At 41.3% G+C, this 20,653-nt stretch overlaps 1 protein-coding gene across 3 annotated transcripts in view; it reads right to left on the bottom strand.

Moving 5' to 3' along the window:
* MAP1B (microtubule associated protein 1B) overlaps positions 1 to 20,653 on the bottom strand; it is a 104,191-nt gene that overhangs the window by 75,737 nt on the left and 7,801 nt on the right. For all 3 annotated transcript variants that reach the window (XM_043547757.1, XM_037903138.2, XM_043547756.1), the window contains exon 2: positions 18,192 to 18,293. In XM_043547757.1, coding sequence (XP_043403692.1) covers positions 18,192 to 18,293 — 102 coding nt within the window. The remainder of the gene's footprint in view (positions 1 to 18,191; positions 18,294 to 20,653) is intronic.

Here is a 20,653-nt window from a genome sequence, read left to right on the forward strand (position 1 = left end):
GTGGTCACTAAAAATATAACTTTTGACACAATCTGATTTATACACACACACACACACACACTTATTTTAGTTGTAATGCACTAAAAATGCTTAGTCAAACTAGTAGTATTCTCTTCAGCAAGTGACATGGGACTGTGTCCCTAGTGCTTCAGACATTTTCCTGTTTCTTTCAGAAAGGCACATCAAACATTGAGACGGGGGGAAAAAAACTAAATTATACTAAACTCGACAAGTGATTCGGAGCCTACTTGCTTAGGACTCAGGTCTTTAAATTTCATGCTGTGTTCTAAATTCAGCTGGGGGAGAGAAGGAAGCAGGAGTTCATGCCTTTTTGAAGTTGTTATAGTATAGCTTCTGGAGAGAAAAGTTCAGATCTTTCAAGATGCATTCTTACAACACAGAGAATATAATGTTTGCAAGACTTAATATGTATGCCCCCTAACATCTGTATTCATTCTCACACACACAGATTTTCAGAAGCACTCTTCTTTGGCCTAACTCTGTTCCCACTGGCTCTTTAATGGAAGACAGTTAGGACAATACTGAACATTTTTGAAAATCTCTCTCTCTCCATGTGTTACAGCGTCCAAATCCTGGTCCCTACTCATAACCCAACTACATGGAGAAGTTACAGGGGAGCTGAATCCAGACTATCTGCATCCACTAATGAAGCTGTAGAGACAAAAAGTTTTTGACCAGTCTGTGTATCCAAGCAATCACAGACCCAACAGACTCACCTCCATCATGCTCACAGACCACCATAGGCCTATGCTCCAAGGCACATGTGGGGCCAAGGTGCACAGTCTACCTATAAACTATATCCTGCCTCTCCCACACTGGTTACAATGCACTTGGGGACTGCTGCACTCCCACACGGCGGGATTTGTCCCTTAGATTCTACAGAACATTCCAAAGTAAAAGTATAGGCTATTGAAGTTCAGGTAAATGTTGATACAAAATATTTTACAGAGATATACATATCAAATTAAGTGCTAAAATCTACATACTTTATAAAAATGGATTATTATAGCTGGTATTTGTTCCAGTGTGTTTATTGTATTGTTACAGATACAGAAATTGCCAATGCCATCTACTGGTGAAAAAGCAGAAATGAACCAAGTATCAGAGGGGTAACCATGCCAGTCTGTATCAACATAACAAGGAGGTCAGTGGCACCTTAAAGATTAACAGGTTTATTTGGGCATGCATCTGAAGAAATAGGTTTTTTACCCACAAAAGCTTAGGCCCAAATAAATCTGTTAGTCTTTACGGTACCACTGGACTCCTCGTTGTTTTTGTAGAAATGAACATAATTTTCCAAATCACTATTTCTGAATAAAGACAGGCTGGATGACAATGAATAGTCTTTGTTCTGTTGTTCCTGTTAACAATTTTAAGATAAAACAGTTGAAAATGTGTAATTAAATGTTGGCCTTCTTATGTAGACTTTGTTTGGAGTAAATGTTAAAGTTACTACTTCCATATTAACAATGCTGGAATAAGTCAGGAGTTTGAAAGTATTATGAATTATATTTGAAGACGAGAGAGAAAATTTGTATAGGCTCTCTTGTTAGCCTTTTGTTCTTACTTATTTTTCCTCTTTATTAATAAATTTCAACAAACTACACACAAGAGTTCTTAGGATGTTTTGTGCTAATATTCGAAGTGAAAACCTTTGGCATACAAATCTGTAACACTTTAAAGCAGCAATGTCCAACTGTGAATGTGTTTGTTAACTATGGCAACCATGACCACAAATAGCCATCTGGTGGCAGAATATATGTACACTGAACAGCTTAAAAACAATTCTTTTTGACACAAATACAACCGAAATGCAAATTTATTTAAACCCACCCTGATGGTAGTTTGATCCTGAATATATGGTTTGAGCAATTTAATAAATTTATCTTCATCTTATTCTTAGCCTTGGTTACATATGGGATATTTAACATCTCTAGTCTGCACAGCATAGTCAGCAACTAAAACAAGTTATCACAACTGAACAAAGCTACTCTCGTTTGACCCTCGTCATGCAGTATGCTCTGAAGAGTGCCCCCATCCCTGCAGGTGATGAGTCACGTACTAGATTGAGTAAGTAAGTGCTAGAAGTTGGTAGGATTCAAAGAGACACAGATAGAATTAGAGTCCTGGGTATCAACAGATGGCATGTTAGGGAATGTTCAATGACAGAGAGACCCAGAGTGCCCAAGAGGGAAAGAAAATCTGAAGAAAGTTGCTTGGAAGGGTAAAGTGGACATTTTAACTTCTAATTTTTAGAGCAGCAGAGGTGAAGCCAAAATCAGTGGCAGTGTCTGAGCAGATGTGAGCAGGAAAATTAGACTTCAGCTAGCAGATTACCTCTAGATTCATGTTGGACAAAGGTGAAAGACAAAGGAGCTTGAGGGTAGGTCTGACATATGTCAAGAGAGGTAAGAACTGTAGAAGTTAAGATTTAATAAGGATGGATCCATCTGTTCCACATCTTAAAAACGTAAATCTTCTGAAAAAGAAAGGAACATGGAGGAGTAGCGTCATGGAGAGAAAACAGGCTAGAGTTTGAATGCAGATAAAGGATATACAGAAACACTTCCTTGTGGTCAAATGCAAAAGTAAGGACGAACTAATGGACCAGACATTAAGGAGATTGAATCTGAAGAGGACGGGAATAGTGAAGGGACTTGATGGAGCAGTATGATACTGTGCTGTATACTTAAGACATACAATACAGTATAACCCTCTAATAGCAAAGAATTTTATTTCCCCTAACATGGATTTCATTATAAAGAGGGCAGCTTTATTACTAATCGTAGTTTTCAATGACATAAACAATGTACATGGTGAAAAGCAAACACAAAAGAAGTCAGCATCTCTATTCTAAAGAGCTTACCCTTCAGAGAAAAGGAGGCCCTCCTTCTCACTGCCAGTAAGGACCCAGCAAAGTTTCAGAAGCACCTGTACCTGTAAATGCCTTCAGGAAGGACATATAATCATTCACATTGCAGGATAGCTGTAGGAAACAAACATCTCTTCAATCCTACAGCAATACTGGGCTTACTTCTTCACAATGACAGGTTTCAGAGTAACAGCCGTGTTAGTCTGTATTCGCAAAAAGAAAGGAAGACTTGTGGCACCTTAGAGACTAACCAATTTATTTGAGCATGAGCTTTCGTGAGCTACAGCTAGATAAACTATTACCAGCAGGAGAGTGGGGTGGGAGGAGCTATTGTTTATGGTGTCTGTATGTATAGTGGTAATTTCCACAGTATGCATCCGATGAAGTGAGCTGTAGCTCAAGAAAGCTCATGCTCAAATAAATTGGTTAGTCTCTAAGGTGCCACAAGTCTTCCTTTCTTTCTTCACAATCTCCACCACTGTTCCCTCTAAGCTGTGCGCATGTGCACACAGATCCTGAACCCCGTGCACAGGGCGAAACACTGCGTGCACAACAATTTGCACAGAAGAAATTTTTTGCACACACGGCCTGTCAAAAATTAGAGGGAACATTGGTCTCCACTAGCATAGATGCAGCAAGACTGGGAACCAAGGGTTTCTCCTTTCTCTTCCCTCCTAACGCCTGTCTACAGTAGTTCAGCAGCACCAGTGTTAATAGCTTTGGAAGCTCTAATGTAAACATACCACCATCATTTTAAGCACTGTACCATCTGACCTGATCAGGCAAGATCTAATTACACCACCCCTAAAATGATGGCAGCAGACAATGACCCATCTACATGAAGGCTCCCAAATTGCTAACACTGGTGGAGCTGAACCAGTGATAGCAATGGTGGGAAATGTTTTTCAAAATTTCACTATTATAGACAAAACTGACTTTCTTTCTCCGCTCATCAAGCGCGAAAAGGATGGGGAGAGGATAAGTGGTGCCTTCTAATGGGATTTACCTCTAACTAGCAGGCAATAATTGCTGTATTAGAATAGAATTAACACAGCAAAAGATCAATGTAAGCCCAAAGAATCTTCACTATGGTTTTTTGTACATGGGGGTCTTCTTTGAAAAAATTTTCATTACTGCTAACAATGGTGCAGCTCTATGGGTGGCAGTTATGGTGGAAGCGCTTGACAAGGTGCCACTGGACAATGACATGTCATTTAGCCTTCCTCTGAAATAAAAAATAATAAAGGAGGAATAAAATAAAGAGAGAAAAATAAGAATGTGTGAAATTTAGAGTAAGTGCAAGTCAGACCGCACTCTTGAAAACATAACAGCAATATTAAACCCACCAACATTAGTGCATCATATTCTCCAATGTGCCTCCTTCAGACATAACCTTCTACTTTGAAAAGGGAGAGGGGAAAGAAAAGACAACATGACTAAAGAGAAAGAAAGGGGGTAATGTGGACTACATGGTCACATAGTGAAACAGCATTCTGTGTCTTTCACTTTATACCATGGAAGAAAGAATTCAGGGTAATCCCTGCCTTTTGCTATTTAAAAATCAAGGAAGAGTACCAATTTTAAAAATGAAAATACCTCCACCATACCATTAAATTTCTAGCTCCAGATGTTTCAGGTGGGCCTGAAACAAAGTTGGAGGATTCAGGTTATTTCATAGGTCACCACACAAGTGTCCTCTGACATCAGAAGGAGGAAAGATGAAAGCTAAGGAATGGACTCAAATAAAAGGACCAAAGCTAAAAGTTGGTAACATGTTGTACAACATAGCAAATAGGAAAACTGTAGAGATTTATTAAGAAATTGCCAACACTTGCAGAACATTTTCCTTCAGGTTTGCTGCAAGACCAACGTGTGGGCCAGATTCTGCTCTTGTTTACACCAGTGTAAGCCATGAATAGAGTTACACAAGTGTAAAATTAGTGGGAGATCAGAATCAGGCCCCATTAAGCAACTATTGCTACAGTGTATGCTTGCCCATATTGTTCAGCATACTGAAGAGCATGTTTATGTTACTGTTTATGGAAATACAGATTTTAGAGAAATGCTTTTGTCCCATCTCCTCTGTAACTGATAGTAAAGGGTTATGGAGCACACGCTCCTATTAATAGAGCAGGTAATTGGGTTTTTCCCCACTGCAGCAAGGCAACAATTGCTTCTCTCACAGATGAATATAACCACATTCTCCTATTTAACATAAAATGAAAATGTCGGCAGGGTCTCCTTCCACATGATAATCCCCTACTTGACATGCAATGACATTATCCCACTGAAGCTGGAGACAAATTGTAATTCCTGTTGTAATTACAGGGTTTAATGGAGAGAGGAGATGGTTAGATGCAGAGCAACTATCCCACCAGAGATTCTTTGGGGATACAAATGGTGCAGTCACAAACTGTTTATGCAATTGAGGGATCATGTTGTGATTCAACTCAAAAGAGAAAGGAATCAAAGAATCACAACTAAGAATTTTAAAGGGTCACATGAATACTACACAGGCTCCATTTTGATTGTTTTTGAATGACTTCTCTATTTTTTCCTGGTGTTCCATTTAAATAAGAGACTTGTTTTTCAGGAGACACAGCAGGTAGGCTTGGAGCCCAAGCCAAAAAAAAATATTTAAAGTTTTCTAAAAAACAACAGTGACTGGAAAATATTTTTAGTTTAATTGTCAGCTTCAGTAATACCATTAGCAAAAATACAAATAAAAGATCAAAACAAATTTTTTCGAATGTGTTTAATGTTCAAAATCCAGATTAGGTATTGAAGAATATTTAAAATCTTTTAACTCATATGAGCTTTCAGAATCTGAGCTGGTAAGTGGTAATGATGTCTTAAAAAATGTTAGTAGACCCAGACAAATGAGTATGAGTAACACCACTGGATTAGTAGATTGCTACAAGTATTAAATCCTGTCTGCAGACTCATTTGAGGGGACAGACTTTCTCTCTTTAATGTACCTTTCAAACAACTGAAAAAGTGAATACATAGTTTTAGTCGGATCAACATAATTATCTCCATCAGAAAGACTGAGAAAACAGACAATTAGTACTTTTTTTTTTTTTAAATTTAGCAGGTCAGATATATATCACTAAAATTACATAGCATAAGAAGAGACGGCTGGCTCCTAATGTGTGAATCCTGCAAGCTACTGAATGCCAAAAATTCAGTAGAACTGAGATGGTTCTTCTGTGTGGGTGGGGTGTGAGGCAGCTGCCAGAATCAGAGAGACCACATGGTCTCTGCTGAAATGCAGAGGAGGGAGTTGTGATTGCACCAGGGAAGCTCTGGGAATACAGCCATTGGATCCACTATACCAGGGGTTCTCAAACTGGGGGTCGGACACCAATGAGGGGGTCACAAGGTAATTACATGGGTGGGGGGTCACGAGCCGTCAGCCTCCACCCAAAACCCTACTTTGCCTCCAGCATTTATAATGGTGTTAAATATATTTTAAAGTGCTTTTAATTTAGAAGGGGGGTAGGTCACACTCAAAGGCTTGCTGTGTGAAAGGGGTCACCAGTACAAAAGTTTGAGAACTACTGAACTATACAGATCCACTGACTATGCATAAAGGTGGGTTTGCAGCATAGCTACTATAAGCAGGGGCTATTGAAAGGTGTGGAGTAACAGGCAGGCTGGGGCATGAAAGGTTTCTGTCCCCAGCACAAATATTGTATAGTCAGGCTTTAAGGACAAAAATTTTCACACCACCAGTATTGCCAACCCCAAAAGTTCAAACAACTTAAGTCAAACAGGCCACCCTAAAAAAAAAAACAAAAAAAAAAAAAAAAAAAAAAACCACCAAGATTAAATCAGAGGTTTTGTGTCTGTCTTCTGGTTTTTGAACCCCACCCCCCTTTGTGGATGTGAAAATTAAGAGTGTTGCAACTCTTAAAGTGAGTAAGACAATTTTAACCTCTGCTGCAGGATCTCTTGCTAGAGGACCCAATCAAGATTGGGGCCCCTTTGTTCTAGATCAGAGGTGGGCAAACTATGGCCCACAGGACACAACCGTCCTGCCCAGTCCTTCAGCTCCCCGCCAGGGAGACTTGCCCCAGGCCCCTTCCCTGCTGTTCCCCCTCCCCTGCAGCCTCAGCTCACTGCTCTGCCAGCGCAATGCTCTGGGCGGCGAGCTCCTGGGGCAGCGCAGCTGCAGAGCCCGGCCTAACCCGGTGCTCTGTGCTGCGTGGCGCGGCTGCCTGTCCTGGTGGAGCGGCGCCATCAGTGCTCCAGGCAGTGCGGTAAGGAGGCAAGGAGCAGGGGGGTGGATAGAGAGCAGGGAAGTTCGGGGATGGTGGTCAGGGGGCAGATAGGGGTCGGGGGAGTTGGAGGGTGGGAAACCGGGGGGTTGAATGGGGCAGCGGGGGGCAGTCAGGAGACAGGGAGAAGGGGTGGTTGGAAGTGGCAGGGGTCCCGGGGGGGGGCTGTCAGGAAGGAGGGGGGGGTTGGATAGGGCAGCAGGGGGTAGTCAGGGGGCGAGAAGCAGGGGGGTCAGATGGGGGCAGGGGCTGGCCTATGCCTGGCTGTTTGGAGAGGCACAGCCTACCCTAACTGGCCCTCCATACAATTTCAGAAACCTGATGCGGCCCTCAGGCCAAAAAGTTTACCTGCCCCTGTTCTAGATCCTATTCAAGCACAATAAGAAAGGGCCTCTGTTTCAGGGTCTGCAGCTCTCAAATCTTGGTCCACAGGGAACTTAGGAGCCAGTAAATTCCAACCTGTTACACAGGGACCTGCTAAAAGTTGCCAGAACTAGAAGCTGAAATCTGACAGAGGACTCCTGTCCTGGGATCTGACTGGCAGAATTCTGTGGGTCCTGATTGGATTCCCTGCTTGTATTTAAACCAAGCTCAGGAACAAGAAGTTGTCCATGCAGCTGGGTTTCTTTCCCCTGCTTAGAGCTGCTTCCCTTGCATTACCTGCTCTTATTGCCTGACTCTGATCTCCTGGTAACCCAATCCTGCCTGCCTCCTGACACCTGACACTCAGTTTGCCCTTTGCCATATCTCAGACTCTGATCTACTCATATATAGTCCAGCCTAACTCTCAACTCCTGCTCCAACCACTTGGTCAGACCACCCATGACACTCTGCCCTGAAAAGCTTTTACCTTAGTGCAAAGCATAGTGATGGGTTTGTGACATGAGATCCCTGGATTTCAGAGTCCAGGCTTCAGCCAGAGCAGGAATGTCTACACTGCTATTTTTAGCTCTGTAGTATGAGCCCAAGTCAGTTGACGCAGGCTCTGAGATTTGTAGCCGCAGGGTTTTTTTGCTGTGGACATACCCTTACAGAACTGAGTTCTAGTCCCAACTTTACTTGAACTTATATTGTCTAAATCCTGACCAGTGAAATGCGTGAATGATAATTACCCCTTAAGGTAGCAACATGAGACCTTGGCTCATAATAAGATCTGTGAAGTGCACAGAAACATTAACAACAGTCTCTTGATGGGCCTGCAGTTTAGTGCACTCTCCTGTAGTCTACAGGCAACTAGAGGCCCTGTCTGATTTTGACTCCACAAAATTATATGATGGCTGGAGCTTTTCACATCACTGAGAGACTGAAAACAGCAGCAGCCAAAATTGCATTTCTCTCAATGAATTTGAGAGAGTAGTCAACATTGCGCATAACTAACTGTACAGGCAGAACTGGTATAGTTAACAGCCACATAGGTTCTGCACCTGCTCCTATTGAAGTCAATGGCAAAACTCCTATTGACTACAATGGTAGCAGATTTGGCTTTCTTTATACTATTGCACATACATAGGAAGGCTTTTCACTGGAAACGAAGTGTCATTTCATTTGACTAATAGGGAAATACAATTTCCTTTTTCCCCTCCTTTCAGGTTGTCATGAGATCAAGCACTTATTTTACCCTTAAAAATGGCAGAAAATATTTGGTCTATAACAGTGGTCACCAACCTGTAGATCACCATCGACTGGTCGATCCTGGAGCCTACCAGTCGATCATGATCTCCGGCCGCTAAAAGTCTGGCAGTGCAGTGGGGCTAAGGCATGCTCCCTGCCTGCCCTGGCCCCACGCCTCTCCCGGAAGTGGCCAGGATGCCCCCATGGCCCCTGGAGGGGTGGAAGGGGGAAGGGGTCTCCGTGCGCTGCTCCTGCCTACAAGCACCGCCCCTGCAGCTCCCATTGGCCGGGAACGGGGAACTGTGGGGTGGGGGTGTGTGCTTGCAGGCAGGAAAAACGCATGGAGAGCCCTGTCCCCCACCCCCCAGGGTTGTGGGGGCATGCTGGCCAATTCTGGGAGTGGCATGGGGCAGGGGCAGGCAGGAAGCCTGCCTTAGCCCTGCTGCGACACTGACCAGGCGCCACCTGAGGTAAGTGCTGCAAAGCGGGAGCCCACATCCCAATCCCCAACCCTGAGCCCTCTCCTAGAGCCAGCACCCCATACCCCCTCCTGCACCCCAAGCCTCTACCACAGCCCTGAGCCCCTTCCCAGAGCCAGCACCCCAAACCCCCCTCCAGCACCCTGACCCCCCTCCTGGACCCCACACCCCGTACTGCCTCCTGCACCTCAACACTCTGGAGCCCCCTCCTGCACTCAAACTTCCTCTGACAGCTTGCACCCCTCACCCCCTCTGGCACCCTAACCCCTTGCCCCAGGTTCAACCCAGAGCCCCTTCCATACTCTGAACCCCTCAGCCCCAGCCCAGAGAAAGTGAGTGAGGGTGGGGGAGAGAGCAATGGAGGAATGGAGTGAGCGGGGCAGGGTAGATCCTGGGTTGCATTTAAATTCAAAAAGTGATCTTGTGCGTAAAAAGGTTGGAGACCACTGGTCTGTAATAATTCTGAACTGTTAGGGCCTGATCCAAAGCCCACTAAAGCCAATGAGAATCTTTCCATCTATTTCAATGGACTTTGGATCAAGCCCTTTATCATTATAGATACTGAACAGAAACCATTAATATTCAGCTCCGCCTTTCCCAGCAACTTACTCATCAAAAGGTTGATAAATTGTAGGTGAAAGTAGATGGAGAAAACCTAGGTAGTGAAATAAAAGATAAATCATAGAAAGAGAACATAAAAGCCAACATTTAAACAACGTTGGCTATGACCACCAGAAAGCAGATGACAAACGACAGTGACAGCCTAGTTACAGACTTATAACAATTCCAGAAAGGAAGACATGAAAATCAGACAAAGGTCACGTGCTAATAACACTGAACAAAGGCCAATAATGAGAGGACACTGGAAATGAATACCAAAACAAAGATCAATGGGAGCCATAATAAAGGTGGCAACCAAAAATAACTAAGAGTCTAGAAAGAAGCAACTGAATGAAGAGAAATATGGAGATTAATACTGTATTCCCTCAGCAAAAATCTTGGGAATGCACAGCTAAGGTCGATCACGTCTCCTCCAAAAGCAACAACAAAAAACCCAACATAAATATTAACAATGGGAATGTAAATGATCTAAAACAGCGGTTCTCAAACTTCATTGCACTGCGACCCCCTTCTGACAACAAAAACTACTCAACTCCGGGGGGCTGGGGGGGCTGGGTACACAAAGCCTGAGCCTGCCCAAGCCTCACCATCCCAGGTGGGGGGTGGGGGGGGGGGGAAGAGGGCCAGAGCCAAAGCCCCATGGCTTCAGCCCCAGGTAGGGGGTCTGTAACCTGAGCCCCGCCGCACAGGACTGAAGCCCTTGGGCTTTGGCCCCAGGCAGTGGGGTCAGGCTTCAGCTTTGGCCCCCGACAGTGGGGCTCAGGCTTCAGCCCCAGCAAGTTTAAGTCAGTACTGGCAACCCCATTAAAATGGGGTTGCGACCCACAGTTTGAGAACCGCTGATCTAAAAGGAAATTCTCAGTTAAGGCTCACCTAACCCTACACTGCTGCCCACCCTCCACATACAAGCCAAGACCAGTTTCCATAGCAAAGGGAGAGTTCTATAATAACATGCTAATTTTATCTACTTGTGATGCAAGGCATTTAAAAATAAACTTCTCAGTACTATTGCTGATTCACTTTAGCAGCTTAATATCAGCATGTACTGGTGTTTTAGCAGTAATATAAATTCATGTTAATTGTCTTTGAGATCATGCCTAAAAAAACCAGAAGTGTCAAATTATTCAAGAATGATTGTCACATCAGTGCAACAACTGACTCACTGAGCAAATAAAATCACTTAGTAGCACACTTCTGGAATTTTGATCACCACTAAAAGGAAGAGTTTAAGTAATTCATATCTATTCCTGTAGCCAGACATTTCAGGTATTTTACTTGTAATCCTTTATTGATCTATGGAAATCTTTGTACACTACAAAATAAAGCTAATTATACTTTATGAAATCATGGCATTTATTTCCTGCGTGAGGGATCCTTTTTCACCTTTAAGATGTCTGCAATCCCCTACCTCAGCCCTACTCTGTAGTGAGAGACAGTGACTCTACTGTGAAGTTGCTAGCAGCAACACTCCTACAGGGAACACCAATCACAGATCCAGCAGCATGAATCAGCTTAATTCTCCACTTGAGCTCTCTCTGCCTCCATTTTCTTTCTTCCAAGTAGCAACCACTTTATAGCACAAAAACAAATCTTTTAGCCAACTGGAGATAAACTCTCCAAATATATACCAAGCTAATCGGATTCCCCGGAGATAGTTATTCAAGGTACAGAAGTCTCTAGTAGGTTGAGAATCATATTTATAAACTAGCCCTGAGCTTGCTAACATGCCAGATTACTTGCATTTTGAAGATGAATGTATCTAAGTGTTTAGAGACATTGCTTAGTGCTTAGATATGGACAGTGCTCTCCATTTCTCTGCATAGAACACAATTTACTAGACAGATATTACAGTATAGACACACCTGGTACTAGATGATGATCCCAGTTACTCTTGTTTATGCTGGTGTAAATGAGATCCAAATGTAGGCCAGGATATTTTAAACTTTAAAAAAAATAAAATTTTGCTTATAGTAGAGTTAAAAAACAACTTTAACACTACATTTTATCAGTAATTTTGGAGATCTGATCTTACAAAGCATTAGAACAGATTCTAATCTGGTATAAATTGGCATAGCTCTAAGTCAGTGGGCGCTACACTATTTACACTAGCTGAGGATCTGACACATTGTATTTCTAACGAACATAGATATGGTCTCAGTATTGGAGATGTGAATATTTATTTAACATTAAATGAGAAACATTGTACTGACTCTCTTTAAGTCACATATTTCTGTAGAAGTATTAAAGGCTAAAATGCAATGCACAAATTCTCCATTACAAGACTAAAAGGTACTTATGTCATTTTAATTAAAAATCTACACATAGTATTCAGTCGAAGGCACTAAGGTTTATATGCAACAACTCAACAAGTATAATTAAAAATAAAAAGGTATATGTGGTATGTTGTGTGTATTTTAACACAAGAAAAGCAGGACATCTCTGAGAGGGACCTTTATAGATTGAACATCTGTGCCATGTTGTATTACAAGACAGCATTTGGCAGAAAGTTTATATTTAAAAGTGCGGTGCAAACAATGCCTATGCAGCAACATCCGCTTCAAGAAAGTTTCTTCAAACATCTTACAAAAGTAATACAAATTAAAATAAAGCAGATGAATTCAAATGGGCATGTATGTGGTTGCATGTCTCTCTATAGCTATGTATTTTGTATGTGCACACACTTCTCCACAGAGACAAAGGAGAGAGAAGGAAAAAAAAGCCAGTGGCACAGACAGAACCAGCAGGGGGGGCATGGACATGAACCCTAGACACATTTGTCAGTCAACTGGGACTCTCCACCACCACACTGAGACCCTGCAGACTAAACTGATTATCACCTTTTATTCTTTCTATTTCTAAATGCGCTACTCTAGTCACAGAAACAATGCATTTTGGGTAGAATTTACCCTACTACAGAAGGCCCAAGGCAAGGCCCTCCTCACTGTAAGTCTCAAGATGTAGGTGGAGATATGGATGAAATGGCCACCAACAGGACCTCCACTTCCGCTCTACATCAGCTAGCTCCTGCCTGGTATTGAATAGGCAAACACATGTTCATTCGGGGCAAACCAGGAAAGGAGACAATAGGAACCGTTCTACACACAAACCTTGCACTGGTTTAGCTGAAATGGATTTTATTTGGACAAGGCCTAGAATTCACACTGATCCAGTGGCTGGAAGCCTCTGTGTAGGAGGCAGAGGGACAGATGAACATCTGTGGAGGGCCTGACTGAATGAAAGCGAATATATTCCATCACCCTCATCCCACACTGATTCCCTGCACAAAGCCTATTTACTCTGGCTTCGTGTAAGAAGAATTTCACCTATTATGCACTTGAAAAATAAATTTTAAATTTAAAAAGGATTAACAAATTGTTTAAAAGTAGCTTCATTTTAAAATAAAACACCATTCAGTACTTTTCCACCCTCATCTCAGCATGACACACAAACTGTTGCGTGTGTGCGTGCGCGTGTGTGAGATTTTCTCTTCTTTTGAAGTTTACTTCAAAATATGATGGAAATTATCAGTTCATGATGGAGAAAACAAAGAAGTATGCACTGGAGTATTCATTTTAAGTAGTGTTCCTTGTTGTCTTGGCAACCATTTTATTAGCTTTGCTATTCATTTTTCACCAGGACCTGACATCATCAGTGCAAGATTTTTTATTAAGGGGCCTGCTAACTCAGCTACTGCATAAGCCATAGGAGAGGGCCTGTAAGCATTTCCATTCTAAACCCCATTTTTGAGGGCAGGATATATTGTCTTTATAAAGTACTATTCTGGCTATAACTGAGCATACAGAACACCAGCAAGTGCATTTATTCTTTTATAACATTTAAAAAATATATATATGTTGGGAATTAATTCTATTCCCATTGATATCAATGGGAGTTTTGCCATTCACTGCAGTGGGAGCAAAATTAGGCCTCAAATTAATTCATTCCTCAGATATACAAATGTAAAAAGTAAGGATGCTCAGGAAAGGCATATTCTCTTCAGTGCCTCATAGACTTTAAAGGTCAGAAGGGACCATTATGATCATCTAGTCTGACCTCCTACACAACGCAGGCCACAGAATCTCACCCACCCACTCCTGTAACAAACCCCTGACCTATGTCTGAGCTATTGAAGTCCTCAGCTCATGCTTTAAAGACTTCAAGGTGCAGAGAATCCTCCAGCAAGTGACCTGTGCCCCATGCTGCAGAGGAAGGTGAAAAACCCCCAAGGCCTCTGCCAATCTCCCCTGGAGGAAAATTCCTTCCCGACCCCAAATATGGTGATCAGCTAAACCCTGAGCATGTGGGCAAGACTCACCAGCCAGACACCCAGGAAAGAATTCTCTGTAGTAACTCAGATCCCACCCTATCTAGCGTCCCATCACAGGCCATTGGGCATATTTACCGCTAATAGTCAAAGATCAATTAATTGCCAAAATTAGGCTATCCCATCATACCATCCCCTCAATAAACTTAGTCTTGAAGCCAGATAGGTCTTTTGCCTCCACTGCTCCCCTTGGAAGGCTATTCCAGAACTTCACTCCTCTGATGGTTAGAAACCTTAGTCTAATTTCAAGTCTAAACTTCCTGATGGCCAGTTTATATCCATTTGTTCTTGTGTCCACATTGGTACTGAGCACCTTATGAGTGTGACTCCCCCTCCATCATACCATCATTTGGAGTAACATACCCTGTTTGCATTGTTGCTTTGCGTAGCCCTTGAATTGCTGTGAAAGGTCTGGGGAAACTTATTACTCTTGCCTCTGTCACTGTGCAGCCATGCAGGGACTGCACAAAATTATTGTTACACGTTTATATTGTGGTAGCACCTAGAGGGCCTCCACCAGGTGAAGGACCCCATTGTGCTAAGCTCTACACAAACATTAGTAAAGACAGTCCCTACCCCCAAAAGTTTATCTGGCTTTATGTTTGGGTCACACTAAGGGCTTGGTTTTAAACAGGCAAAAGCAGGGAGTTTCAAAATTAAAGATGACATTTGTTATTTAACTAAACCCCCACCTTACATATGATGGGCACTACTGGAATCTCATCAGGTTGATTTTTTTTTTCCCCCATGATGAATATTGTATATTCGTTTCACTGAACATGGGTCTTAGCTACCCGGATTTTCCAAGATGAGGAGAAATTTAGTCAGTTTTACACTTCACCCAAAATGTTAACTCTGTTGTGAAATCAATGTTAATTTAATTTCAATCCAGCTCAGAAATTTCAACAGAAATCAGTTACTTTGACATTTTATTCAAAAAGGGCTCCAAAAAAGGCCTCCTTTTCATGGCACAAAATGGAAAGCACAATGGAGTCTCACATGGGTTCAGTCAGTACCAAGGCACTAAGGATAGAGCCCAAAATTTTGTTCTTGGTTCTGTGAAGAGGGATCTCACTGAGGTCAATGGGAGTCTTATACAAGCATCTGGGGGTAGAATTTGACCTAGAGTGCCATCTTCACTTCTGAATTTCCTCACTTTTTCAGGTTTAAGACAGATTCTTTAATGCCTTTGAACACAGATTTGTGTGTCTTATTGTTTAAGGACTGAGCAGTACTAGAAAACACATTCATTACTGCTTGTCATAGAGATGGTGATGAATTCAAGTCACATACAATTAAGCTGTAATTCTACACAATGACAGACTAAACAGGCAAGTCTAGACAAAAAAAGGCTGCTAAAAATACAATTCCTAGAGAATATTTCTTAGACAATTTTATAATCTTTCCATTGAAAAATAGTGTATAATCCTCTATCATTTACAAAAAAGAAGTAAGATTTGCTTGGTTTTAATTCATGTAAACCTATCAAAAAATAATGTCCCAAGTTAAGCCATTTAACAGCACTTCCTGAAAATCTGAAATGCATGGTCATGTTTTTGCTAAAATAAAGGCAAAGAATTTTTTAGCTGAAATCTTAAAATTAGACATTTACAAATTAAATTTTAGGTGTAATGTACAGTTCCACCCTCAGGGTCAAATCCTGCTAGTCATACTCAAGTACTCTCAAAGCAACAAAAGGGAAACTTGTGTGACTAAGCAGCTGAATTTGGTTCATGATCAATGAAATTTAAACCAAATTGTAAGATATGTACTTTGGATCTGATCCTGCTTCCATGAAAGTCAATGATGGCAAGACCAGGACCTAGATGTTCATATTTTTTTTTAAATCTGTTCTGCTGTTTCACAGGCCAAGGGGAAAAGTCCAAAAATTTTTGGTTTTCTAAATCTGACCAAATGCGCATAGACTTTGCCACCAGTCTGTTTATTAGAGACAAATGGTGTAATGAATGCTGCTCAAAGTTACAGAAAAAGCTTCAGTGTGTTATCCAAGATGACAGAGTGAATACTGCAAGACAAGAGTCATCTGAATCTCTTTGTTACAATTTGTGATACTGACTGTAGGAATCTGCTGTAGCAGCATTTCATAGCCATCCCGACCATGCTCATGACCAGTAATTTTAATGTTATTTAGTCAATATTATGCTGCATTAGTTGTTACGCTTACATCCACAAATATTTCACCAGTGAAAACAACCTAAATTCCTTTGAGAAGACTGTATATTATTAATTAAAATCTAATGTTGATTGTACACGTGCCTAAACTCAAGATTTGTTTAAAAAAAAAAAAAAAGTTAGAAAAAACTTACCAATCATCAGATTCCCATGAAATGACAGAAGTCAATTCTGTATGATTCACAACAAACTATAAAATTAATTTTTATTGGTACAAATCCTCAACTGAAAAGCAGTCTTTCAGAGAAGTCAGAAGAGAACACTTAGGTCTCATGCCTCCCATATGAGTCCACAGTCCCCAGGAAAGTGAAAGAAAAGTGTTCCCTCAACCATTCAAAGCAGGGGAGTGGAAAATTCTATCTGAGCAACTCAAACAACACTATACAAGCCATGTTCACACAGAACAGGAATTAAACCAATTCTGAAGGGCTTTATCATACTGCAAAATTAACAGTTTAGGTGTAGTCACAGTTCAAAATAGGGGAAAAGAAAAAGCTGACTTGTAGGGGGAGAAGAAATTAACTTGACTGAACAATGAATCCCAGAGTAAGCCAGATCACATGCACTCCCCTGCACGTCCATATGTAGTCCTCCCTTTCTGTATAACAAGAGGGTGGCCAGGGGCCATTTCTGTAGCAGTGCCCCTCCATCATACCCAAAGGCCACAGAAGGCCCTCCAAAACAGTCTGAGGTGCTGTGTGACGAGGGGGGGGGTGGATTTGAGATTAAAAGGGGCAGGGCCCTCTCCCCGTCCCCAACCAACTATGGGGAATCAGCTGACAAGTTATATTAATCTTTAAATTACAAATATTCCATTCTGTGGAACTGGTGCTGAGGCACAGGTCTTCTACTGGATTCCCCTGAGGTTTATGTAGATCTCAGGGGATCTGTGGTTTCTGGTGGCTGAAAACCCTTTTCATTAACTGAGGGATGGGGTGTAACCTTGTTTAAAGTAAGTTTAAAGACAGTAATTTGCTGAACAGAGCCTGCTCTGATGCAAAGAAATACCTGAACTTCATGAGAAAGCAAAAGCTTCTTACTCGTTCATTCTCAAAATGTACCTTAAGCAAGGAAATGGATGGGGCAGAGAATTGTTACAGGGCCATGGAGTTTTTCCCCTCTCAGTTATCTGTTCAATTCCAGCCCAAGTAAGTAGTGACCAAAAGTTACTACCTTTTGATAGCTCTTTGGTGACCTGTTCAGCATGAGTTGATAGGCTAACTCCAGTTCCTTATGAACAGATTTCCATGTCACAAAACCTCCACCTTTTGTTACAGACTTACTCTCAGAGAGAATCACGAGTGAATGATTTTAGAGAATGAACCACCCCTCCTGTCTCTCTAGAGGTAGTCCATCCAAGTCAGGATCAAGGCACATTGCTGGGATTGTGCTGTGCCTATTCTGATAAAAGACCTCCAGTCTCCAGGGCTGTTAATCTGTCACTTTACCTTAAGGAAAACAACCACTCATTCAAATAATGAATATTGCCTAAACCTCAGCAGCACCCAAATATCAATATGCAATGAAGTTGAACATAGCGTTGAACATGCAACATACCTAAAGCATAGGTTTTAGTTTGCGTACCTTAAAAAGTACTACCAAATATATTACATCAGATATCTGAATATTTTGACAAAAGAATATAATGTCTGAAGCTTTTTTTTTTTAAAAAAAATAGAGAAAACCATCCTAAAAACTAAGCTAAGTCATGCAGTAGGGTTTTTTGTTGTTGTTTTGTTTTTTTAAAAAAGCTATGCCAAACATTGGTCAAAACTAAAAAGAAGTCTTACCTCGAACTTCAGGAGAGAACCGAGCTGAATGGCGAGACACAAAAAGTTTCAGTTCTTGGTCTAAGTTGCATTCAATCAGATTTGTGTCCCATGATCGGATTCCTACAAGTCAAAACACAATATATATTCATATTTGACATGTCTGATTTGAAAGTTTTCAGCTGAATATTTTGGATTCTCATTCATCAGAGCTAAATATTTCTCCATTCCAAAGCCTGCCTGTGTCCCATCCTTCCTCTCTCTGATATCCACACATTTGACAGCTGTTTTGTTCATTTGCACTCACTATAGCTCAATCTTGCATGATACTGAACATTCTCAGACACAACTGAAGACAGTGGTCAGTGAGAAATGAGGAAAAGGCAGTTCATCGGTGATAAAAAACAGTGGCTCCTGCAATCTGAGAATTGCTGGTTGCTTCTGCAGCATTATGACATATATATTGATAGTATATGCCCCCAAACTGACTTGCAACATAATACATTGTTTTTACTGATCGTTAGCTACTGAATTGCATAAAACTAAATTATTCAGGGGAATATTTTAGCCACATTACAAGATCATTGTGTTTGCTCCCATGAAAGAAAAAAAAAAAATGACACCTTACATATATTATAGTCCCAGTACTTTAAGTATTAAATTTGCAGATCTCTTAATGACGAGCTGTTATGCTAGCAATGAGCCATCTCATTTAAAGTGAAAATATAAATTGTTACTTTATTCCCTTTGTTCAAGAAGTGTCGAAATCCTGTCTCTCTCAAATATAAAATATACTACTTGATCTCCTCTCTTAAATTAAGCTTGGAAACGGTCCTACTACTTTGCTATCCAGTTTCTTGTCTCAGTTAAAGAGGAAGATTCTTGACCCATGTAAGGCACTGAAACTTATGTTTCCATAATAAATATTTTTAAAAGTTTATAGTTGCAAGTGGGGGAATAAAGTTACCAGTTTCAATATCACAGGAATGAGAAAACCAAATATGAAATGGTCTGGAATGTTTTATATTTTTCTACAACTCAAAAATTCTTCATTTTTTTAAAAGTGTGTAGGCAGTTCTCCAATAAGGTACAGGCACTCGCACCACTTTGAAAATAAATTTAAACGTTTATCCTCTTCTGCTAGGGTGCGGTGATTAGACCAGCACAAACTAGCCAAGCTGGATGGCAATGGGATGGGCAGAGGGAAAGGAGCAGAGCCTATAATGGTATCAGCCGCTTCCCATTCCCATAAGCCGAATTGTCTCTCTGTTTTTTCCCTTCTTTTCTGTACATGTCCTGTCATGCAACTGTGGAGTTGGGGATCTGCAGTATTTGGGGAGGGAGGACCCAGCTGGAGGAGCTAGAGTAAGGGTTGGGGCAGCTGCTCAATATGGTCCCATCCCCTGGAAGTTCCAACATGACTATGCTCAAACTAGCAGCCCTGTTTCCCCACTTTCTTCTCCCTCTGGGGGGGAGAACCCTAGTCCTAGCTTGACTCCTGTGGGAAGCACACTGTGCACGGTAGGGATGAAAAGAAAGAGAAGTCACAGAGAGAGTTCAGCACTCTGCATGGTTGGCCTGAGATCAATAGGTTTGATGACTGGACTCCCCATACAAAAAGTTTGAGGATCTGCATTTCAAGGCCCTTGCCCCCTGCCCACTCCAGAGGCCTTTGCTATAGAGAGAAAGCCATCTAATACTTTCTGCATCTTCAAATCTGTTGAAATACACGTTTATTCCTGCCATTTCCAAATGATTTTGCAGGGGAGGAGATGATTTAACTCTCAGTTTGCTGTTTTGATCCAATAGCTACTTTGTGCCACCAATGACATCACAGGAATACTCATTCTGCAGCAAGTCCAGAAGGCACAGAGAGTAGCTACTTTTGATGATTTTTCATAAGGGTCTTTATGACAGCTTTTCAACCAGACTATCAATGTGCCTGATATTGGGGTATGTCACTTTATTAATTAACTGCAATTTTTAAACACTATATAAGTTTTAGAAATACACAATTTTCCATACATTTCATAACAGTTTATGAAAATAATTCCCTAACTAAATTACTTAGTTGAACTATGGAGGGACTCACTCACTACTTGAATTGTAACATATTTGTATGTAGGCACTGGAGGTCACCCTCTGCTAGGAGTCTTCCTATCTTTGTTTTCTAGAAACCTCTTAGTCATGCAGTTTTTTGGTGAATGAATTTGGGAATTAAATACACCACACTAACAGTGTTCATATTTAATTATTTCCATGTGTCAAATACTTCAAATCAAGAATAATCTTAAAGATATCATACCCAGCGGTCAACCATCATCCAGATAAGTAGCACATCAGAGAAATGCTGTTTGTAAATGTGCACTGACCATAAATCTTGAAGCTAAACAATGGTGATTAAACAAGTCCTAAACTCAGGCAACCTCCAGACAACAGCTCATTGACCTCTGATAGCAAACCATGAGTGATAAGCAACGGTG

The sequence above is a fragment of the Chelonia mydas genome, chromosome 5, assembly GCF_015237465.2.
Source record: "Chelonia mydas isolate rCheMyd1 chromosome 5, rCheMyd1.pri.v2, whole genome shotgun sequence".
Taxonomy (NCBI): Eukaryota; Metazoa; Chordata; order Testudines; family Cheloniidae; genus Chelonia; species Chelonia mydas.